At 44.5% G+C, this 25274-nt stretch overlaps 1 protein-coding gene across 6 annotated transcripts in view; it reads left to right on the forward strand.

Annotated features, from left to right (window-relative positions):
• The window catches only part of EYA2 (EYA transcriptional coactivator and phosphatase 2), a 287148-nt gene that overhangs the window by 87599 nt on the left and 174275 nt on the right, over positions 1-25274 (forward strand). For all 6 annotated transcript variants that reach the window (XM_067708330.1, XM_067708331.1, XM_067708333.1 and 3 more), the window contains exon 2: positions 24775-24893. In XM_067708330.1, the coding sequence (XP_067564431.1) occupies positions 24785-24893 (109 nt within the window). In that variant the 5' untranslated portion in view covers positions 24775-24784. The remainder of the gene's footprint in view (positions 1-24774; positions 24894-25274) is intronic.

Raw genomic sequence — 25274 nt, forward strand, 5'->3', positions numbered from 1 at the left:
ACTCCAGCCAGGCAGTGCAGCTCCAGAGTCTATGTTCTCTAGCATCAGTAGAGGGTCCACGGGAGCCAAAGTGCCTGAGTTTGAATAATAGCTGAGGGTTGTCATGAGGATTCAATGAGCAATACATTCAGTGAGTGATACACATAGAGCAGTGACTAGCTAGAGCCTAGTGAATGCTAGCTAAATAGTTACTGGTGCTATTACAGTCCCCCAAAGTGATACAGCAAGTCAGTAGTAAAGCTGGGGTTCAAACCCACATAACTAGCAAACAGAACGGCAGCTCCAACTACCAGGGTTTGGATCCCACCTCTGCCCCTGGCCCTCTGGGTTGCTGACGTGCCAGACCAGTGTTAGCTCTTGTTATTAGGCGCTCATTGTCAAGGACTTCGAACCAATTCTGGCCTGCAGTGGTGACCCCTTTCCAAGCATGAGCTGTCAGTCCCTACTATTGAAGGTCAAACAGGAATACAAGTGCCAAGGCCAGGGTCGGGGTTCAAGCTTGTAGCCAGTTCACTCCCAAGTACCTAAAGCACAGTTTGTTTATTTATTAATATTTATTATTTATTTAGGCTGCGCCGAGTCTTAGTTGTGGCATGCGGGCTTCTTAGTTGTGGCATGTGGGCTTCTTAGTTGCGGCATGCAGACTTCTTAGTTGCAGCATGCATGCGGGATCTAGTTCCCTGACCAGGGATCGAACCCGGGCGCCCTGCATTGGGAGCACGGAGTCTTACCCACTGGACCACCAGGGAAGGCCCTAGAGCCCAGTTTAAAAGAGGCCAAGACACCGAGGTTTATTTCTCTTCTGCTCCCTCAAATCCTTAATCTCTTCCCTCTACCCAACAGTGGACCCAGATTAGAGTTTCAGGCTCAGTTGGGCCCCTGCACCCAGGCCCATGAAGGCCACGGGAGGGGGCAGCCTCAGAGAGTGCTACAGACTCACAGCCCCCAGGGGCCACATGGCCTGGGCAGCTCCTGAGTCTGACCTGGTCTGCCTCCTTCCTGTCTCGTCTCGGAGAGCTGTTTTCCTTGGCGTAGGACGGAGATAGGTGACCCCACCTGGCTGGTTCAGGCCCAGGCTCGTTCAGCCTCCCAGACAGTTGGTCGTGGCCTCTTGACTTCCCCAAGTTGGCACAGCCTTGCCTGCCTTGGTTCCCGTCCGCCATGCCGTCCCCTGCAAGTACGAGTGGCCCTTTCTATACTGTGTTTGTCCTGTCAAGGTGGACAGACTCCCCGAGCCACCGTCTGTTGGCTTTTTTGGGAGACTCTGGCTGCTGGGTTGCTGCGGACGTTTCTCTCAAGTCTCGTCTTTTCTTGGGGTGTAGAATCAGCTAAGGAAGCAGGGTAACCAGCCAAAAGCTGGTGCCCATGTTGGCCAAGACTAGGCAAGTGAAAGAATTGTAATTCCATGAATATAGCACCTGGTGCATGTTTGGAGAACTTTAAAATGCAGTATACAAACAAACTGTTCTTGACAACCAGGATATGAGCTAGGCACCCTCTTACAGTCTCTTAAGTTTTGTTCATTCGTTCATTCACTCCATCCTGTGCCAGGCACTGTCCTAAGCACTTGGGATAGATCAGGGACAATCTAGTTACAGTCTCTATTCTCATGGAACATGTTGGGTCTCAAGCAGCATCGTCCAAATAGAAATGTAATGCGAGTTAGAAACATGAGCCGCAAGTGTAATTTGAAATTTCCTAGTAGTGAAATTTTACCTAATACATCAAAAACTAGTATCATTTTAATATATAATCAATATTTTTACCATTACTAATGCATTATTTTACACTTTCTTGGTACTGAGTCTTAGAGTTCCAGGGTATGTTTGGACTAGACACATTTCAAGTGCTCAAGGACCACACATGGCTCATGGCTGCTATATAGGACGTAGCAGGAAAGGTAAGCATCATATAACTAAATACTCAGCTAATTATTCATTGCAATGGTAATAAATGCCATGATTGAAAAGTGCAGGGTACAGTGAAAACTGCACTAAGGGGGTGGGGGGTGGTCAGGGAAGGCTTCCTGGTGGCAGCGACATTGTGACATTTATGCAAAAACCTAAAGATGGGGGTGGTGGGGGTGAGCATCCAGGGCAGAGGTAACAGCTGTGCATAGACGCCAAGGTGGCGAGGAGCTTGCTTGTTTTGAGGGACAAAGGGTGGAATGCCAGTGTCAGTAGAGGGTAGAGTCGTGAGCGACGTGATGGGAGAGAGTGGCAGGGTCACCTGAAGTGGCCAGCATGGGTCTGGTGCAGAATGCGGCTTCACTGATAAATGACAACTGGCATTTGGAGGGGCAGCTACATCTTTTAGTTATTTCACACGTCCAGGGACTTCCCTGGCGGTCCAGTGGTTAAAATTCCGCACTTCCAATGCAGGGGGTGCGGATTCGATCCCTGGTCAGGGAGCTAAGATCCCATGTGCCGCATGGCACAGCCGAAAAAACAAACAAGCAAATCACACATCTAGAAGTTGGCTTGGCCGGTGTATTGGATTCCTCCAGGACAGCCCGTGATGATGGCTCAGCCAGCAACCGTTGCTGCTCTTCCAGACCAACAGACCCCCCAGTCTTATTTGGTTGGCCATGTGCTCAGGCCAGAGGGATGAAGGATGATTAGACTAAGCCCCTTTACTGTGATGCAGTTCTCACGGATGAGACGTAAGTCAATGTGTGCTGGAGGATGCTGATATAGTCCTCTGAGGTTCTGATAACATGAAAGGGGCTTGGGGGTGGGGGGAGTCCCCTTTTACACTTCCTTCCTTCCTGCTCTGGATAGGGTCATAGTAAGTTGTGTTGCTTGGACCTGTGGCTTGTGACATCTTCTGCCTGTAGGAGAGGCCAAGAGATGCGCAGACCTAATGCTCACCTGGGCCCTTGACTTTCTTGACCCTCCTGGGCCACCGTTGCCAGACGTCTCGTAAATTGCCGTTAAGCACGTCCGTATAGTTTACGGTGAGGTGCTCTGTGTGGAGTGAGAAAACATTTACTTACCACTTACTACTTGCCAGGCCTTCTTCAAAGCACTTTATCTCACTTCATCCTCTCAGTGTCTGTCTTAGCCCGGTTGTACAGGTAAGGCAGAATTCACACCCAGGTGTTTCGGCTGTTTTTAACCACCATTCTCTACTGCATCTCCGTTTTTCTAATGTGTTCGTTTGGAAAGTTTATTTTCCCCCCGGAACAGCATTCTTCTAAAACAGGGTTTCTCTTTGGCACTTTGGATATTTGGACATTGGCTTCTTTACTGTGGGGGCATCCAGTACCTTGTAGGATGTTTAACAGCATCCCTGACCTCTACCCACTAGAGCCCAGTAGTACCCTCCGCAGTTGTGACAACCAAAACTGTGTCCAGACGTTGCCAAGTGGCCCCTGCAGGACAAAATCAATATCCCCCCCACCCCCCAATAAGAACCTCTGCTCTAAAAGGTGTTTTACTGCCGGCCGCCTGGGTAGCTCTGTAACTTTGTACAGGCTATTTAATCTTTCTGGTCCTCAGTTTCCTCTTCTGTGAAAGGGTAGGAGGGACAATATTATTTGTTTTGTTTGTTTTGTTTTTTTGCGGTACGCGGGCCTCCCACTGTTGTGGCCTCTCCCGTTGCGGAGCACAGGCTCCGGATGCGCAGGCTCAGCGGCCCCGGCTCACGGGCCCAGCCGTTCTGCGGCATGTGGGATCCTCCCGGACCAGGGCACGAACCCGTGTCCCCTGCATCGGCAGGCGGACTCTCAACCACTGCGCCACCAGGGAAGCCCGGGACAATATTATTGACCTCATTTATTTTGAGGATTAAATGAGCCAATACATGGAAAGCAACTAACATAGTGTGTGGTGTACAATGAGCTCTTTATCAGTGTGAAGGTTTGGCTCAGATGCCCCTCTGTCCTGTCTGTCTTCAGCTAACAGGAACTGCTAGCTGGATTTTACCAGCAAGAGTGAATTCCATGGTCTGCAGTGAAATCTACCAGGATGTTGATTCTGGGAGTCAGGGGTGCCATCTGCCTTGCCCGCCAGTGGATGCCCGGAAGTTAGATCAGTACCTGGCACATAGTAGGTGCTCGCAGCATTTCTTGAATGAATAAGTGACTTAAACCCTTGTGAATATCTATGAAACTATTTTTTTAGGTTCCCCCTTAAGGTTTCTCCTGTTCTTCCTTGTCTTCCTTTGTATTTGTTTTACTATTTTTTTTTTTTTTTTTTACTTTAAAAAAATTTTTACTTTGTTTTTTGCTATAGCTGTGTTTTTACCACCCCGGGAATTATAGATCCCGAGGATTCTTTGGTGCTGCTATCAGCTAAAGCATCATCAGCTGGGCCACCCTAACTTAGTAGTCATCCCCTTAGCCTGTTTCAACCCCGCGAGGCACCGTTTGGGGGTTTGTTTGATTTTCCCCAGCAGGTTCTGGATGAATATTAAACCTTGCCAGGGGCAGATCTCGGCAGTGGGGGTGTGCTTTTGGGTTTGGGCTGCATGTAGAATTTGGAAGTCCTTTCCCCTTTTGTGTACAAACAGCATGGTAATACAGCTTCTTAGTACATGTAGGGGAAAAGGGGATACGAAGGGTCACACATATCCCTGAAACCTAACCCTACCACTGAAAGAAAACCAGACCATAAGTCAGGATGGCATTCCCATCCCTAAGCCAGTTTCATAAAAGGTACCTCGTGTTCTTCCATTGGATCCTGATCTGAAGCACAGTGTTCAAAAACAGATCAACTCAGGGAATTCCCTGGTGGTCCAGTCGTTAGGACGCGGCGCTTTCACTGCCAGGGCCCAGGTTCAGTCCCTGGTCGGGGAACTAAGATCCCACAAGCCGTGTGGTGCAGCCACAAACAGACAAACAAAACGGATCAACTCAAGGGGTCTTTGGCTGACACGATAAATTTGCAGACACTAACTGCAGTTTTTTGTGAAAAATCAATTCCCAGGTTTCCACAGTAAGCATGATGAAAGCACCCTGAAAGTAGTTACTGCAATCCAGCGTGGGTGTGAACCGCTCTCTTTCTCAAGTGGCCACCATTTTGTGAACCTCTCTGTTTCCATTTCTCTGCTGGTCTCCACTGTAGCAATGAGGGCTTCCTACTTGCTTAAGTGTGTATATAAATATTTAGAGGTGTGGTTCTTGACCAGGGAGATTCTGACCCCAGGGGACATCTGGCAATGCCTAGAGATATTTTTGGTTGTTACAATTGGGGGAGGGAAGTGCCACTGTTACCTGGTGAGGACAAGGGCCAAGGATGCTGCAAAACAGCCTGCAATCCACAGACCAGCTCCACACAGCGAAGCGTCACCCAGCCCCAAATCTCAAGAGGGCCAAAGCTGAGAAATCCTGGGATAGACAGAGGTCCATTGCATCGTTGGCCCAAAACCCCGAAAATAACGTGAACGTCTACAAATTAGGGAGTGACGAAATAAACTTTGGTATAGCGTTTCCTTGGAATACTGTGCAGCTATTAAAAAGAATTAGGTGGCTCTATGGGTATGATGTTGAAAATTGCCCACAGTATGTTTTTTACATAGTTTTTTTGTTAAAGTAAATTAATATCTGTTTTAGTAATTTTAAGGACTTTTTCTAGGCATGATAATAGTATTATGGCTGTTTTCAAAAACAGTTTTGGGGTTTTTTTAGAAATTCATTTACGGATAATATTTACAGATGAAAGTATATTTTGTCTGGGATTGGCTTCCAAATACTATGAAAGGGGAAGGAGATGGGATGGAAACAGAACAGGATTGGCCATGAGTTGGTTTTGGGGGCTGGGTGATGGGCAGAGAGAGATTCATTAGATGAGTTTGGGTATTTTTGTATATGTTTGGGATTCCACATAATATAGTTGCTACACACACACACACACACACACACAAATGCATTGAAGAAAATAGGGGATAGATGATAAATAGATGTAGACAGACAGACACAGATTTGGCTCTGTAACAAAGAACTGAAATCATAGTGGCATAAATAGTCTAGAAGTTTATCTCTGTTTTATATAAAAGTCTGAGCTGACATACAGATGTAGAGAACAAACGTATGGACACCAAGGGGGAAGGGCGGGCATGGGATGAATTGGGAGATTGGGATTGACATATATACACTACTCTGTGTAAAATGGATAACTAATGAGAACCGCCCCCCCCGCCAAAAAAAAGCCTGAGCTGACAAAGCAGCTCTGCTCTGTGAGGTCAGCAGCAGCCCAGACGCCTTCCATCTTGCTACGTCATCCGTAAAGTGCTGCTCTTTTCCTCATGATCAAAGATGACTATCACATTGCAATCTAGCAAGTAAGAATGGGAGAAAAGGGCAAGTGCACCCCGCTTTTTTAAGGACATTACCTGTGTGTGGGATGCATCACTTTTGATTGCATCCTGACCATAATTTAGTCTCATGACCATAGCCTAACCGCAGGGAAAGCTGGGATATTCATTCTGGGTGGCTGCATGCCGTGCCTAGAGTCACAGATTCCTTGATTGTAAAAGAAGGGGAGAAGAGAAGAATTCTGGGGATCACCTAACAAACTCTACCATGGCATAGCTCAAACTGTGAAGGATGGTTAGTACAGACCAGGGGAACTATGGAGGACTTTATCTTTCTCCGTTATACGTTGCTCTAATCAACTCTTTTATCATGAGCAATTTTTCTTTTGTAAAAAAGAATTAAATATAAAAAAGCTTTCGATAAATGGTGCATGCATGATTGTGTATAACGCTGTGAGGCTCTAGGGTCTTCATTTAATATTCACTACTTATCTGCTGACCATTTAGTGCCAAGTACAGTGACGATACTAGAAGCTAAGGATTCAGCAGTGAGCAAGACAGAGTCCCTCAGAAAGTGAACCAGTGAATAGGCAGCACGTGTTAAGATCATAATCAGACATAATCAGACTGTAAAGACGAACACAGCAGGGTCAGGGGATACAATGTGGGGAGTGGTTAGAGAGATGGGGAAATGGGTTTGCTCCTATGATCAGGGAAGGCATCTCTGAGGAGGTGACATTTGAGAAAACACCTGAAGGAAGTCTCTGGGAAAGCTCTGGGGAAGAGGATGTGTGGCGGAAGGAACTAGTGCAAGGCCATGGGATGGCTTGAGTAAAGCAAAACGCGCAGTGTCCCTGCAGGAGAGGGAGGAAGGGCAGACCATCTGTTACCTAGCCCGGTTCTTGGACTCTTTAATCAATAGAAATTGATAAGAGGCCAGAGGAGAAATTCAGGCAAGGCTTTACTGGGACTCGTGCTGCAGCACAAGGGAGCAAAAACTAGTAATAGGTTCCGTTGCTGGCTCCCTGAGAGGGGACGAGCTGGTCCCTTAAATGGGATGAGGGTAGGGGTGGGTCGAGGCGCCGAGGTGGAGGCGTGGCTTGGGCGGTCTGCCCACCCCCTTGGTGGTGCTGTGTGCAGGGTGCGTGTGCAAGTACCCTGCTTTTGTTCCTGCACCTAAGAAGTGGCAGTTGGGTTTTTGGTCTTTTTGTATCTTGTTGTTCATAATTTGCCCCAACTACACATGCGTGCAGTTATTTGAGCAGTTATTTTTAGTCCCTTATGGTTTCTTTGTACTCTGTCGCTGGAGGAGATGTTTGTCCAGGTGCAAGCGCTGCAGCAAAGGGTCCAGGTCCCAGCCTGTCTCACTTCCAGGAGCTAAAATTGGAGGGGTGCTCAGGGCCCACATGGTGTGGCGCCGTCGATCTGGTGTTATATTAAGCCATTTAGGTATTACTCTGGTTATGCCCAAAAGGTGTTTTTCCTAATTATTTGCAATTATTTTCAAAATGTGGAAGAACATTCCATTGACACAATGGAATGCAATGGACCGAGATTTGTGTCCTCTTCAGCTCCCTGTCATTAGCTCTGGGACCTGAGGACATTTATTTAGCTTGTTGGCCTCAGTTTCTTTACTTGGAAGGGTAGAGAAAAGAGTTTACTCTGTATCCTATTCTGTTCTACGAACTGTACAAGCAGTAAGTCAGCCTCACAGTAGACCCAGGTGGTACCATTTATCCCCATTTGACAGGTGAGAAAATTGAGGCAGAGAAGTCAAGCAAGATCCCATACCACTGGTAAGTGGCAGAGCTGGGATTTGAACCCGGGCACCCAAGGGGGTCTGCTTAGTCACCCCACTGTTCTGGGTTCCTGCTGGCTCTGCCCAGCTCACAGGCTGGATGGGACAGGGCAGTGAAGAAAGGTTTGTGGCAGAGATTTGCAAGAATGTAGACGCTACACAAATGTATTCATATGATTGTAATACTCTCGGGTCATTCTCTTCATTCAAAATATAATTTTTTAAATTTCCAATATATACAATGGAATATTACTCAGCCATTAAAAAGAGTGAAATAATGCCATTTGCAGCAACATGGATGGACCTAGAGATTGTCATACTGAGTGAAGTAAGTCAAACAGAGAAAGAGAAATACCGTATGATATCGACCTACTGTATCGCACAGGGAACTCTGCTTAATGTTATGTGGCAGCCTAGATGGGAGGGGAGTTTGGGGGAGGATGGATAGATACATGTATATGTATGGCTGAGTCCCTTTGCTGTGCACCTGAAACTATCACAACATTGTTAATCGGCTATACTCCAATATAAAATTAAAAGTTTAAAGAAAATTTCCAAACCCCTGATGAAATAATTGATTCAGGCCATGAGCATCAGTGGATGAAACGTTAGATGAAAGGTTTGCGGGGAACTTGGTGATGGAGGAGGCAGGGTGTTGCCAGCCAGGCCAGCTGACCCTTACTAGCATCACCAGAAGGGGGACACCTGGACATCGTGCCCCCTCTGATGTGATGCGATGGGGAGAACTCAGCCACTCTGAAGCATTGTTTCCCCACCCAATTAATCCAAACCTAATCTCATTTTAAAGCAAAATCATGGGAAATGTGGTAGAAATAGAAATAAGTTAACAACACCATGAGGAAGCAAACGGAAAAATCCAGAACATGAGATAGTCTACAAGACAACTAACCTACTTCTCCAACATGTCAATAGTCTGTTAAAAAAAAAGGTGGGGGGGAGGCTATTCTAGCTTAAATAAATGTAAGAGACACAATAAACAAATGTGATGTGTGGCCTTTGTTTAGATCCCGAATTTTATAAACCAACTAAGGGCACGTGGAGATAACTGGGAAGGTTGAAGATGAACTATGTTCAAGACGGCACCAGGAAGCCTTGTGACTTTCGTTAGGTGTGATAATAGAAAGTGTCTGTATTTTTAAATGAAGTACGGTGGAGAGAGAAGACTTCAAGAATTCGTTTAAAGATTTCACCAAAAAGCAAAACAAGACAAAACCAAAAAGCTTTGAAGAGACACGTATGGCAAAATCTTGAAAACCGTTGAATCTGCGTGGCGCTCAGTGATTCATTTTACCATCCTGTCTGCTTCGGCGTGTGATTCAGATTTTTCATTAAAATAAGTTCTAGCCCTTACCATGAAACCATCTTACCAAAAAAGGAGGAAAAAAACCCCCTAACTATATGAAATTGCATAAAATTGAACTAACCTCAAAACAAGAAGAAAACCATTTAAGAACTCATGAGTCACTGCATGGCCCATTCAGTTTCGGGGTAATGATGTAATTAGAGGAGATCCATTATTAGGGAAGATTAATTTTAAGACATCTGCTGCCGATGTGGCAGATGGCGAGAGAGTGCAACATTCAGAATCAGACATCCTGGCTTTAAATCCATCTCTGCTACTTGTAGTTGATTCTAGACAAGTGACTTAAACTTCTTGTCCTTGCTTTCCTTATCTATAAGATGGTACCTAAGTTCAGCCAATCTCATAGGGGCTATTGGGAAGATAACATGAGCTCAAACCTGAAAAAGTGCTTAAAACAGTGCCTGGGGATTTCCCTGGTGGCGCAGTGGTTAAGAATCCACCTGCCAATGCAGGGGACATGGGTTCGCGCCCTGGTCCAAGAAGATCCCACATGCCGCGGAGCAACTAAGCCCGTGCGCCACAACTACTGAGCCTGCGCTCCAGAGCCCCACAAGCCACAACTACTGAGCCCGCGCACCTAGAGCCCGTGCACCACAACAAGAGAAGCCCGCGCACAGCAATGAAAACCCAACGCAGCCCCCCCAAAATTAATTAATTAATTAATTTAAAAAAAACCAAAACAGTGCCTGGTGGGACTTCCCTGGTGGTCCAGTGGTTAAGACTCCATGCTTCCACTGCAGGGAGCGTGGGTTTGATCCCCGGTCGGGGGTCTGATCCTGCATGCTGTGTGGTGGAGCCAAAAAAACAACAACAACAGTGCCTGGTTCCTAGACAGCATTCACTGCATGAGAATTAGTGTTTTTCAGTTTTGTAGTGGTCAGTGCTCCATAGGGGCACAACTAAGGATTTGGGTAGGATGAAAGTATTCTAGTATTTCATTTTTAGTTTTGTTTCTTTTCCCGTTTTTCCAGTATCTTTCTGCAAACCATACCCCTGCATTCGCATTGAAATGTCCTTGCTCTGTAGCCTCAGAACCAGTTTCTCCATGGCTTCAAATGGATCCGGCCCTTGCGGTGGACTGTGGTTGGGTGAGTTAGGAGAGAACAGCGATGGGCAGCAGTGTCGGTGTCGTGTCTGCTGAGGGCTGGGACTGGACTCAGAGCAAAATGCCTTCGCGATTCGAGAAACGCTGCCTTCTGCCGGCCGCTGCTTGCTTGCCTGTTGGGGAGGTCCTGCGGCTCCCCGTGGCCTCCGAGCACTTGATGTTCTGCAGCCATCCCTGGCAAGGGCAGGCCTTCCCTTACAGTAAGAGTCCCCTGGTGTTCTGCTTTGCGCCTTGTTTTGTTGGTTGGGTTTTTTTTTTCTGGCTCTGCGTGAGAAATATTCTATAAAGTTCTGCGTTTTGCTCCAGAGCTGTGCTGAACCCAACCTGAAATCAGCGGAATGTGTGTGGTCCCATCTCGGTTATCACCGCACACATTGGGTGCTTTTTTGAAGGTTGCCTCTTGTGGGTTTAGTGAATACTGGAAAACGCAAGCATCTGAACTTGAGTCATGTGAACTTCAGCCGATCTTAGGAGGTCATATACTGTAGGTTCCATTTATATAATATCCTTAAAGCGACATTTTCGAGATGGAGAAAGGATTAGTGATTGCCAGGGGTTAGGGGTGCTGGAGGGATTAGGGTGGAGGTGCTTCTGAAGGGGTAACACAAGGGAGACCTTTGTGGTGATGGAATAGTTCTCTCCTGATTGCAGTGGTGGTTACATGAATCTGCAGATGAGGTAAGATGACACAGAGATACAGACACACTGCACCAATGTCAATATCCTGGTTTTGATACTGTACTGCGGTTACGGAAGATAGAATCGTGGGGCCGGGGGGAGGGATTTGAATGAAGGGTATCCAGGATTTCTCTGTATATTTTTTACAACTTATTATGACTCTGCAATGATCTCAAAATAAAAAGCAAAACTGGATTCTTCAAAACAATGGGCCCTTGTCTTACACGCGATCAGGGCTGAGGGAAGCATAGTAAAGCTCTCCCATTGACGGTTTTTATTCTGCACCAAGTTCACCTGCAAGAGAATTTATCAGACCTGAAAGAGAGAGCTTAGCCTGGGGCTAAGATTCAAGACCCAGGCTGGTTTTCCTTTCTGACGTAAGACATAAAACTTTTCTTTCTGACATAAGAACTTCATCTGCTTGGCTGAAAGCCGGTGCTGAGCAGTGGGCTGCTGTGCGGGCCACACCTGTATTCAAAACACTGCTCTGTCTTCCTAAGAGAGTTTTGGATAAAGGCTTTCAGATGAGGGAACGGAAACATACAAGGTGGGAGGACCGGGTGTGGCCGTTGGGAATATAAATTAGGTCAGACACTCCAAGGCAATTTGCCACTGTCCTTTACAATTTTAAAGGCAGACCCAGCAGTTTTACTTTGGGTGTCACCCCTAGAGAACTACATGCATGTGCACCCGAGAAGACCCATCCCAGGCAGTTACAACCAAACTTGGGAGAACTGAGGACTGGCCCAGAGCCCTGGGAATCCTATGCAGCAGCTAAAAAGAAGAAGCTAGATCTCCGTGTCATGAAATGGATGAACAACGAGACATTTTCTTATTAGAGCAAAACATGTCCTAGAACAGGATGTTCAGGTCAATGACATTGATAAAAACACATTCATAAAATACATTCCTAAAACAATATACTGTGTACTTTAAGGATATATGTGGGTGTTTTGTGTGTTTATGACTAGAAGAAGGTCTGCAAAGCTATTCATTGTGTTAGTAATTGTGGATACAGCTGATAGGAGATAGTGACCAAAGGTGACTATAATTTTATCTAAAATTCTAAAATTTATTGAGACATTACCTGGGTCATTAAAATTGTATCATAAGAAAGTGCAATACAGGTAATAGAGCTATTTTCTCAGCAGGAGGAGACACATCTCTGTGACTGGGAGATCTAACCCAGCCATCTGGGGTCACCCATTGATGAATGCCACCTAAGACTGGAGAGCAAATCCCAGTCTAGAGTGTCAACTTCATGAGAGCAGGGAACTTGTGTGGCTGATTCGACACTGTATCCTCAGTGCCTGGAACAGTCCCTGGTCTTCAAACAAAAAGTGAAATAAATTAGTGAATGAGTAACAGCTTCACTTTTTCGGTGTGTCATATGCATAGAGTCAGTGATTCTAAATGATTGGCAGCCTGACTCAATGAACGAATCCGTGAATGAATTTAGCGTCAACTGTGTCCCTACTTTATTTATCTGCCTTCTTCATAGCCTTTGGAGAGGAGACTGAAAGTACCTCATTCATCTGGGGAGATGGTTCCCTATGTATCCCAGCCTAACCCCACAACTTCGTTTAAGTAACATCTTCCCCACTGTAAGGGGACAGGGTGGAGGATGGAGATGTGGACAGGAGGAGGGGCTTGTGACTGTACCAGTCAGCGTGTGGCATCCTTCCCCCTAGATGCTGAAGTCGTCCATGGTGACAGCAGCCCCTGAATTTCACTGTCTGCAGTTTATTCGTACTCTAAGTTTCACACTGAACACCAAAGATGCGCTGTACAAGTATCAGAATGGGGATCACAGTCTTCTAAGACTGGCTACTCAAAGGTGGTCTGTGGACTTGCACTGCCAGTAAAATAGACACCTTGCAAGGTTCATGTCCCGTGGGAAAGAGCGTCTCTTCTCCAGCAGTTAATCCCAGGCCTCTCATTGGGCTCCGTTGAATCATGTGACCACCACCCGTGAGCCAGTCACTAGACAGAGGGATGGGGCCTGTTGGTCGGTCAGCCCCACCCAAGCCACGTGGACAGAGAGTGGGGGAGAGGCAGTTACCCCAAAGAAAGAAAAGATGCTATTGCCGTGAGACCCACCAGGCCAAAATGCCAGGAACCCGCTGCTCCCTCCATGCTCTTCCTTAGGCGATGACTTTCTCCACCATGCTGTGACTCTGGACATTTCTGCTTTCTCTTCCTGCTTTCTGAGCTCAAAGCAGGGCTACCAGAATCCCTTTGCAATGTATACATGTATCAAATCATCTCATTGTATGCCTTAAACTTGCAAAATATGTCAGTTATATCTCAATAAAGCTGGGGGAAAAAATAAAACTAAGGGGGTGGGGGAGCAGGAAAACCAAGGGCATGATAGCCAGGCAGAACTTAATAGTATAATAACCATAATTGACAAACACCTGTATCATGTGGCCAGGAGCTCTTGGACCACTTCTCCCTTCTGGGATGGCCTAGGGGACAGTAGCATCCAACATCCATGTACTTCTGATCATGTCCTACATACAGTGCTAATGCTGGAAGGAAGAGTAAACGAGGGTTCTCAAACTCCTTTCCTGGAGGGGCCAGGCATGTACTATAAATAAGTGTCCCATCCAGGGTGGTGACAATGGCAGTGACCGGCACAGTGTTTGGAACATATAACAGGCTGTCAGTAAATATTGGTTGAATAAGTACATTTATTCATATAGCACATTCATCCACCATACAACAAATATTTACTAAATAGTTATCAAGAACCAGGCGCTGCAGGAGATTTTGGGAATGTAGTGGTGGACAAAATAAAATCCCTGCCATCAGGGAGGTTACAGTCTGGTTGGGAAGACAGATGGACATCAAATAATGTATAAACATGTCTAAAAACTGTTATAGTGACTGGCGTGTGAAAGAGAGGGGCATGGGTTTGCGGAAGGTGCCGTGGGAGAAGGGGCCCCATTCAGGAAGGGCCTGGGGAAGTCATGCTAGAGCTGAGACCTCTGAAGGGCGAGCAGGAGGGAATGGTATTCCAGGCAGAGAGAACAGCATGTGCAAAGGCCTCGTGACAGGGAGTGTGGAGTGAGAGGAAGGCCAGCGCCCTGGAACGAGACAGTGAGTGAAGGGAAGCCGGATCAAAGCTGTGTTCAGAAGTCTTCGCTTTGTTCTTAGAACAATCAGAGGTTATAAGCAAGGATGAGGTGAAGGGGGCAGGGACATGTTCAGATTTATGTTGTCAGAAGTCCCTCTGGCTGGTATACAAAGAACAAGCTGGAGGGAGGCCAGAATGGCCCCAGGGAGACAGGTACAGCGGCCGTGGTAGTTGTCCAGGGCAGAGAGCGTGGCGGCTTGGCCCTGGGCAATGGCCGTGGGGTGGAGGGTTCACGGGTTCCGTGGATGTTTAGGAGATGAACTTGACAACACCCGGTGATGGATTGGATGTGAGAGCTGAAGGAGAGGGAGGAGGGAGGATGATCCTGGGCTTTTGGTGCGAGCAGTGGGGCCCTCCACCCCGCACCCGCGATAGGGGAGACGGGGGCTAGAGCCAGTTCACGATTAGCAGATGTATTTTGAATGAACTCAAATGGGGTGTAGGCGGCCAGAAACGTCCAGGTTTGGGCCACAGCTGTTGTCTGTCCAGAAGCCTGTGATTGCTGTCGGCAGGTTTGGATTTCTAAGTCCTTGAAAGATGCTGGGAGTTGGCCCTCTCTAAGGGCCCCTTGGTCGACTGGCCATCTGTCCTCTCCATCCAGCAGGCAGGGCCACTGTTCCCAGCCAAGGTAGCAGTGCACTCGGCAGGGGCGGGTGTGGAAAGGTGAGCTGCCCACCCGCCTGGGACCCTCCATCTGCTTTTGATCCTTCCCAGCCTTTGAAGTTGCCCCCAGCCCCCACCCTCCAGCTGTCATCTCTTGGGCTCCCCCAGCAGCCCCACGCTCCCCCAGAGCTTCTCCATCCCCGGGGACAGGGGTGGTGACAAGGGTAACAAATGATGGCAAGCCGCTGGCAGCAGCAGGCTGAGGAGAAGGCAGAAGGTAGGGGCTTTCGGATGCCTCTTTCTTCTCGCTCCTCCTAGCCCGGATCTGAAGCAGCAGGGGTATCAGGGTTTTGCAACAGTGCAACACAGGAAAAAAAATTTTTTTGTAAATGAATCCCACGCCTTTGCTTCCTTTCCCTGCCTTCATGAAAGGGAAGCTGAGTCTTTCTCCTCCCCTCAGACTCTGTTAAGACTGTGTGATTTCTCTCTAACTTCCCCTGCAAAGAGAATAAGCTGGTCTCCTATTTCAGATAATTGTAAGGAGCGGAGGAGGGGGAGAAAGCAAAGGACGTCTCCCCCCAAACTGCAAGAGAACTGAACTCTGCCCATCAGACCACAGTCGGAACCAGTGGTTTCCAGATGGTCCTCACGGCACTTCCCAGTGTCGACCTGACATAAAACGAACTGTGTGTTTCAAACTTTTGTCTGTGTGAATGCAAATAATGTCAGTAATTACCCTTTATTGAACACCCGCTCACTCATGCCTTTTCTGACTTAATCTGCAGGATAACCTGCCTGGGAGGGTCCTATTATTTTCTCCATTTTTTTGGATGAGGCTCAGAGAAGTTAAACAACTTGCCCAAAGTCACAAAGCTCATAAGACACAAAGGTAGGATTTGAACCCATGTAGCAGATGACAGAGCTGGTACTCCCACCAGGTTGCTTAGTGGGTGTTGGAGCTGGATGGATCCTGGGTTCAAGTTCTGACCCAATTTTACTCGCAAGCTGTGGTTAAGAGCACAGACCCTGGAGGCAGACCACCTGGTTGTGAATCCTGGCTCCACCACTAACTAGCAGTTTACTTTCTGAACCTCAGTCTCCTCATCTCTACCCACTTCATAGGATGAAGATGAGCCAATACATGGAAAGAGCTCCTGGCTCCAGAGTAAATGCTCTTGAAGTGTTAGCTATTTTTATTTCTATCATCTGTAAGATGAGCACTATAATTGGGGCCAGGTTAAGACCTTCAGAGCCCTCAAAACACCAAAGAGATCAGCGCCCCCTCCTCTTCTGCCCCAGGTAGTTCAATAATAAAACAGTATGACCCATAAAATAAGAACACAGAATTTGCCCTGTGCTGAAATTTACCAAGCTTTTTATTTATTTATCTATTTATTTTTAGTTGCGTTGGGTCTTCGTTGCTGCTCGCGGGCTCTCTCTAGTTGTGGTGAGTGGGCGTCACCCTTCGTTATGGTGTGTGGGCTTCTCATTGTGGTGGCCTCTCTTGTAGAGCACAGGCTCCAGGCGTGCAGACTTCAGTAGTTGCAGCACGCGGGCTCAGTAGTTGTGGCTCGTGGGCTCTAGAGCACAGTCTCAGTAGTTGTGGCTCATGGGCTTAGTTGCTCCACGGCATGTGGGATCTTCCCATACCAGGGCTCGAACCCATGTTCCCTGCATTGGCAGGCGGATTCTTAACCACTGCGCCACCAGGAAAGTCCACAGAGCTTTTTTTTTTAGATCCTCAAGGCAGAACAGGAAAAGTTCACCAAACAGGAATGATCCACATTTCCTTCATGCCTGTGCTTTGCTCAGACCTAAATCTGTGTTTAGTTGGCCTGTTGGGAAATAGAAGTTGATAATTATATCTCCCTGGGTGGTTGAGAGAATTAAAGGAGATAGTGTAGAAGTAATTAGGAAAATTGCCTGGCACGTAATAGGTGCTTGGGAAATGGGAGCTATGGTTAGAATTTTTGGAAGGATTTTTCTCCCTGAGTTGTCTTTAACTATTCATGTTGCTGTACTTCGTTGTTAATGGTTTGCTTCTACAGGATAGCAGTACCCATAAGCTATAGCTGGCAGCAGGAAAAACAATGGTCAGGTTCTTAACTCATGGTCCTGTTTACTGTGTGAGGACTAACTTTTTTTTTTAATATATTGTATTTATTTTAAGGACTACTTTTTTGGGGTTTGTTTGTTTGTTGCCGCACCGCGCAGCTTGTGGGATCTTAGTTCCCCAACCAGGGATCGAACCTGGGCCCTCAGCAGTGAGAATACGGAGGCCTAACCACTGGACCTCCAGGGAATTCCCAGGACTAACATTTCTATTGTTTTGGCTTTGTTGATATTTATTTATTTGCCTCCAAAGGATGGTGCATTTGAACTGCTCTAGGTATGTTTGAATTTTAGATCTTATGTTACCTAACAAAGACCCTAGTGCATTAAATGTAATTATTGATAAATTTAAGTTTAAATCTATCATTTTTTTCTATTTTTTCCATCTCTTCTTTGTTTCTTTTTCTCTACTTTCTTGCCTTCTTTGGATTCATCAAGTATTTTTATTATTCCATTTTCTTCTCCATTAGCTTGTTGGCATACATTTATTATTTTTATTCTCTAAGCAGTTACCCTAAAGATTATAGACTGCGTCCTTGATAAATCTTAAAAAGTTCACTATAAATTAGTACTGGTAACCACCTCAAGGAAAATGCAATGTCCTTAGAACATGTTAAGTTCATTTAGTCCTCTCCTACTCTTGAATTTACCCTTTTATGTTACTCTCCATCCCTTGCTGAATTTTCATGCTTCCAGAGTATTCTTTTGTAGTGCAAGTCTATTTGCTACAAAGTGGCAAATAATCTTAATTTTAGTTTATTTCATTTTTGTCTTCATTTTTGAAGGATTTTTTTGCTGACATAGGATTCTACCTTGGCAGGTGAAATTACATTGTTTTCTAGTTTCCATCATTTCTGTTGAGAAGTCTTATTAGTCCTTCTTTAAAGATTTGTCTTATTTACCCTCTGGCTGAATATATTAATATATTCTCACATATGTATAGTTTGACTATGATATGCCCAGGAGTATTTTTCTCTGTACTTATCCTGCTTCTGATTCACAGAGCTTCTTGATTCCTTTGACTTGATGTCTTTCATCAGTCTTGGAAGGTTTTCTGTCAGTTTTCATTAAATATTGCTTCTAAGTTGTTCTCTTTCTCCTCTCCTCTGTGGCCCCTATTACATGTATGTTAGACCTTTTCTCCGTGTCCCATGTTTCCTTTATGCTTTTTATAAAACCTGTTTTCCAAACTTCTTTCTGAGATGTGTCTACTGACTTATCTTCAAGTTCATTCTTTTCTTCTGCTATATCCAATCTGTGGTTCAACTGCTCTATTGAGTTCTGAATTTCAGTTATTGTATTTTTCAGGTTTAGAATTTCCATTTGATTTTTCTTAAGGATTCTAGTAGCATTGTCCATTGTAAATCTCTTTTCTTGATCATATTATCAAGGTTGCTGGGAAGTCCGTGTTTAGTTACACTAATATCTGACTCTTATATATGAATTAGGTTTTTTTGTCTTGGTTTTTGATTGTTTGGCTTTGTCTCCTTGCGTGCCTGGTAATTTTTTATTACATGCTAAACATTGTGTATGAAAAATTGTGGAAACTCTGGAAGATGACATCTTCCCCAGAAGAAAAGTTGCTCTTCTGGCAGGTGGTGATAGTAGAGGTAAATCGCTTTGATCCAATAAGGGATTAAAATGATTCAAGACAGGATCTATTTGGTTGGTCTTTACTCCAAGGGAATGACCTTTCAGGGGTCTCATTAAAAAGCCTGGTGTGTTTACCAAGGATTCTCATCCTTTTTTTTTTTAATAAATTTTTAACATTTCTTTCATTGATTGCTGGGAAAATGTTTCACTTATTTATTTATTTGGTTGTGCCGAGTCTTAGTTGCGGCAGGCAACTCCTTAGTTGTGGCTAGCCGGCTCCTTAGTTGTGGCATGCAAACTCTTAGCTGTGGCATGCATGTGGTATCTAGTTCCCTGACCAGGGATCAAACCCGGGCCCCCTGCACTGGGAGCATGGAGCCTTAACCGCTGCACCACCAGGGTCCTCCCGAGGATTCTTATCCTTGATGGGCCATGAACTCCAATTTTGTCTCCCTAGTACTGGGAGATTGCCAAAAGCTCTGCTTCGTCTCTTGCCTTCTTAGCCACCCCTTTCTGCTTGACTTCTTTGACTCTTACCCCACCCAGCTTAGGTTTCAGCAAACGCCTCAAGGGTAATGACTGTCAACAATGTCAGGCTAACTTCCCTGTGGTTCTCATATCTCTAGGATCTTAGCTCCTTGGGTCCTAGCTGCCTTAGTATCCTGAAGTCCAATTTTTGTCTCCCCAACTCAGTGAGACTGGAAAACTCAAAGCTCCTTCTTTTTTCTTCTGTGCTTATAAATCGGCAAATGTCTTGAGGTGAAAAGTAGTAGAGGTCAGACTTAATTCAGTACGTGTCTCACATCTCTCTGGGATCCTGGGCCCTCAAGTCCTACCTTGGTTGCCCTGCAAGGCCTTAAAACAATGTTTTGTAGATTTTATTTTTCATTGTGATAGTGAGATTGAACCAAAAATAGAAACAGTTCCATCATAACTGGGAGGTGAATTTGATTGGAGAGTTTAATACAAATTAGGAAAACTGGCTTATTTTCATTTTCTCCAATATTGGAAGAAAATGCAAATTTAATCCATGTTAAAAGGAAAACTCCAGATTAATTAAAGGTTTAACTATAAAAGGTAAAATTCCAAGTCAATAGTTTTAAACGTAGACAAATTTTAATATCCAGGGATTAGGGAAATCATTTCTACGCCTAGGGAAAACATTCATTATTGGGTAAATATATAAGATTTTGTTGTTGTTGTTCTACAAGACACTATATATTTTAAAAAACAGACAGGTGAAAGGTTAAGAAAAGAAATTTACAACATCTAAAACCAACAATGGAGAGCAGTTCTCCTGCGTTCCCTTACCCCACTGCTCCCTGACCGGGCGCCCATTTCCAATAAAGTCTTTTGCTTTGTCAGCAAAAAGAAAAAAATAAATAAATAAAACCAACAATGGACTAATACCTAGACTCTACAAGGCAGTCTATAGAGCAAATCAACAAAAAAGGGGGAAAAGAAAAGGCAGTAGAAAAATGGGCAAGGATAAAAGATATGAATAGACAGTTCCTAGAAACTCTTGTGGCCCACAATTATGTGAATATATGCTCAAACTCTCTAGTAATCATAGAAAGGAAAATTAAAACAACTATGAGATAATTGCTTTCCATCCAACAGTTTGGCAAAAATTAGAAGGCTGGACAATGCCAAGTGTTAGCACGAATTTATGAAATTAGAACGCTTATGCACTTCTGGTGGGAATCTGGGTTAGCACAGGAATTGTAAAGAACAGTCTGCTAGTACTTGGTCGAGTTCAGTTCACATATACCCAATGACACAGAAATCCTCCTCAAATATTTATACGTTTTAAGAATGTGTATGTGTGTGTGTAGGCACACACATATAGGTACACATTACATATATATGTGTATTTTTTTAATGAAAATATTCATTGCAGCATTGTTTATGGTAGCTGAGAGATGAAGGCATCCTAGATGTTCATCACCAGGGCAATGCATAAACACAACAGAGTGGGTATGCAGTATGGAATTCTAGCTACAAGCTGAACAACCATCCGGCAATCTATACACATTATAAAATCACGGTGCAGACTGGGGAAAAAATCCCCATGAACAGAATGAGGTCTCATGCATAACACTATTCATGTAAACTAAAACACATGTCACAGGACTTCCCTGGCTGTCCAGTGGTTAAGACTCTGCACTTCCAATACAGGGGGCACAGGTTCAATCCCTGGTCAGGGAACTAAGATCCCACATGCCTCACGGCACTGCCAAACACACAGACACACACACACACAGACACACATGTCACATAAACAGTATAGCATCATTTACAAGGGGACATATTTACATATTTAATACATTAGAGGCATTGTGTAGGGCGGGGTGTAAAATTAAAATAAATAGGAATTCAAAAAAAAATTTTAAAGAAGCTAATTGCTCAGTTATAGATTTCGTCTCTCCCTCTCTCCTTCCAAGTTCCTGTCTTCCTCCATCCCTTCCTTCCTGTCATCCTCCGACGGATGTTAATCGGATGACAGAATGAACAAGATTCTGTATCAGGTGTCGTGAGGGAAATAAGGATGATTTCCACGTTGGCCTGGCCCTCAAGGACCTTAGGCAAGGTCAGGACACCAAAGCTTTAATAGCAATACTCAGTCCTAGAGTTAAAACTCACAGACACCTTCTTGTTCTGCTATAACATCAACACATGCTATTTCGATGTGCTAATTGCTCTTGAGGATGACAACAGTACTCAGTAAAATCATAAGCTATGTGACTAAGGCCAGAAGTGTCACATTGCTGTTTATTTCCTCATCAGGCTTGTCTGATGACACATAATCCATGGGGCTCAAATGCAAAGGCCTGTAGAGACCAGGAGGAAATACAAGGAAATGGAAAAAGAGGGTCAAATGTAAGACACTAGGGAGTGGTGGGGACTGTGGTGAACTGGAGCTCATATGCCTTGACCAGATTGGGCAGCCAGGTGAGAGTTGCCATGCAGGAACCTGTCAATATGCTTCCATTCTTCAAGAGAAGCTGGAACTCTAGATTTTTATGTGAAATCACCTTGTTTTTAAATATTGGCAAATACTTCAAATATTTTTAAACCCTGAGGAGGAGGAAAAACAATTCATTTTATTTTTAACCGGATTTGGTCATTTAGCTAACAATTTGCTGCCTTTAATACCCGTACTCATAGTGTCTGGATGTTTAGAGACCAATGTAATCTTTTACAACGTTGTTTATTTTTGAACCTTCAGTTATTTGCATATACCCAAAAGGATGAAGGGAGTGAGTTTGGATAAAATGCAAATTTCTGGCAGCTACAGTCAGAGAATAGGTTCAACGTCTGCTGTTTGCCAAGCTCCATACAATATGTTTTGACATATTAAAGTAAAGAGATACCAAGGCCTCTTTCTGGAATGCCTTGTGGCATTTGGGGAAAGAGAAAACCCATGTATACATGGGAACACTTAGGACCCAAATGTTCATCAGCTAACATAAAGACTTCAACACTGGAAGCTGATTTGTGTGGAATTTTCTCATCTGATTAAAAACTATATATAAAGTACTTCCTATATGCAAGTCCTGAGATAAGTGATTTCTTTCTTTGTTAAAAATTAAGTGTTTCAGACACACAGAGATGAAGAGTAACCCTCTGACCACAGTACGCCCACCACCTTGCTTATAGACTAAAAAACGGGGTAGCAAACTTTTTCTGCCAGATATGAAATATTTTCAGCTTTGCAGGTCTCCATGGCAATTACTTTACTCAGAAGTTGCAGCGTGAAAGTAGCCACGAATGATACAGTAAACCACCAAGCAGGGCTGTGTTCCGAGAAAACTTTACTAATGGACACTGAAATTTGAATTCCACGTAATTTTCGTAGGCCGTGAAATGTTATCCTTCTTAGGATTTTGTTCAACCATTTAAAAATGTGAAAGCCGTTCTTGGTTCATGGGTCACACAAAAACAGATGCTAAGCTGGATTTAGATGGGCCAGAGTTTGTGTCAACCTCTGAACGACATTGTTGCACAGCTGAAGCCCCAGGGTACCTCTCCCCATATTGCATCCCCCAGTGATCCCTAGCTAACCATTCTCTTGAAATGGGTGTCTATCATTCTTATACATACTGTTATCTTTTTATTGCTTATGTCTGTATCCCTAAAGAGTGTATAATATTGATTTGTATATTTTGAATTTCACAGAAATGGTATCATACCTTGGGTACCCTTCTGTCTCATTGCCTGGTACTTTGTTTGGCAGTCTGTCCATGGTGCTGAGTGGAGCTCCAGAGCAGTCTTTTTCACTGTTGTGTTGTATTCCACTGTGTGACCATTCTGCCTGTATTCTTCATTCCTATGGTAGTGAGTGGACATTTAGGTTGCTGCCTGCTAAGTCCTTTCCTTACAGATCTCATCTCTTGTCATCTTCACCATGACCTTGTTAGGGAGATACTGATAATCCCCACCATCCGAATGAGAAAACTTTTGACTTAGAGCAGTTTGGTAACTTGGTCAAGGTACTGAGTACTGAAATGGAATTTGAATCCACAACCGTTTTACAGTGGAATCTGAGTTTATAACCATGTCACCATCAATCGGTACACTGTGTTCTGTTAGCCTGGTGATAAACATATCCTACCAAGGGTGACTTAGATACTGATTTGCAGTGATTAGACTTAACCTTTTGCTGAGGACAACTTGAATCAGTGGCACTTGTTATTGGTTGTAGTTTAGTCCTTTGAAAATCACCATGTCCGATGTTGTGCGTGTTAACCAGAAACCTCACTCCCTATGTGTGACATATGATATTTGTCTTTCTCTTTCTGACTTACTTCACTTAGAATGATAATCTCTAGGTCCATCCATGTTGCTGCAAATGGTGCTATTTCATTCTTTTTTTATGGCCGAGTAGTATTCCATTGTATATAGGTACCACATCTTCTTTATCCATTCGTCTGTTGATGAACATTTAGGTTGTTTCTATGTCTTGGCTATTGTAAACAGTGCTGCAGTAAATGTTGGGGTGCATGTATCTTTTAGAAACAGACTCACAGACATAGAAAACAGACTTGTGGTTGCCATGGGGGAGGGAGGGATTGGGAGTTTGGGATTCGCAGATGCAAAGTACTGTACATAGAATGGATAAACAACAAGGTTCTATTGTATAGCACAGTCTATTAAATATTAAATTATATTAATATTAAAGTATATTTAGTATCCTGTGATAAACCATAATGGAAAAGAATATGAAAAAGAATGTGTGTGTGTGTGTGTGTGTGTATATATATATATATATATATATATATATGTATAACTGAATCACTTTGCTGTGCAGCAGAAATTGACACAACATTGTAAATCAACTATATTTCAATAATATAAATTTTTTAAAAAAAGAAACCTCATTCCCTGACCACAGTGGGTAGGAATTTAGGAGGAATAAGTACTGACATAGCACAAGAGTTGGAAGAGTTTTCAATGAAAAAAGAGAATGACCCAGGAGATTTGTCCCTCTTCTTTCCTGCTCCTGCCCACAATAGCATTTATCAAGGTCATGGGTACTTCAGGAGCTAGTGTGTTCTTTCTTGGTAGGGACCGCAGTGCTGGGCTGTGGGACTCTGCTGCCTAGAGGGACTTTTTAAGTATCGATGACACCTTTTGAACCCTTGTCCATCTGTACAAGTGACACCGTGTAACACCATGTCCATTCTCTCTTAATTACAGTCAACTCCACCTTCTCTTCATGCCTCTGGCTTCTAGGAACCCAATCCTCTCCCTCTCTACCTGTTTCTCCCTTCCTCTACTAGAAAGTCTCCCTGGCTCGCTCCAGCTCGTTCAGATGATATTTAAAAGAGACCCAAATAAAATTTTTCTAATGACAAAATACAATGGGAAGGAGGGGAAAGTTTTAATCAAGTGGGTGTATTCTCCAGAGGGGAGCAAGCACTTCATTTCAATTCCTCATTTCCCTTTGATGGAAAGTTTAGTGAATTTTTATGATGTGGAATTTATAAGATGGCTGGGTTTAAGTAATCAGCTTTAATATTTATACTCCTAGGGAAAGCAATAGGAATCATTAGTAAGCATGCATAATTAATGAATAAATTATATTTCCCTTTGTTTTCTTTCAGGTACAAGGAAATGCTAGAACTAGTGATCTCTCCCAGCCTTACTGTAAACAGCGATCGTCCGGGTAAACTGAAGGTTAACTGTGCCGACGCTGATGTCTGGACTCTGAGTGACATAGAAGGTAGGCCTCCTGCTGTGCGTTTTGGTGGGCCCTGTGGTGATCCCCGCTCGCCCCACGGAATATGGTAAGGGACGGATAGCCTTTGGCACACATCCTCTCACAAGTACTGTCGTTATGACAATTTCTCCTCCCACCCAATTAGATTGTTGACTCTGGACCAAAACTTTCGCGTGCGTTGCTAACAATTTTGTCATTAGAGGTAAAAGTGTGCTCGTTCCTGTTCTGAACGTCCCGTCTCGGTCTCCAGTTCCAAGAAATGCTGACACCTCCATAGACGCTAGTCAGTTTTGGGTGGATTCCAGGCCCAGGCCCCAGGCATGCCCTGCAGGCTCTGGGGCTGGACCTCTGAGTTCTCTCCTGCCATCGCCACATCCAAGCAGG

Source organism: Pseudorca crassidens, chromosome 15, assembly GCF_039906515.1.
Source record: "Pseudorca crassidens isolate mPseCra1 chromosome 15, mPseCra1.hap1, whole genome shotgun sequence".
NCBI classification, from domain to species: domain Eukaryota; kingdom Metazoa; phylum Chordata; class Mammalia; order Artiodactyla; family Delphinidae; genus Pseudorca; species Pseudorca crassidens.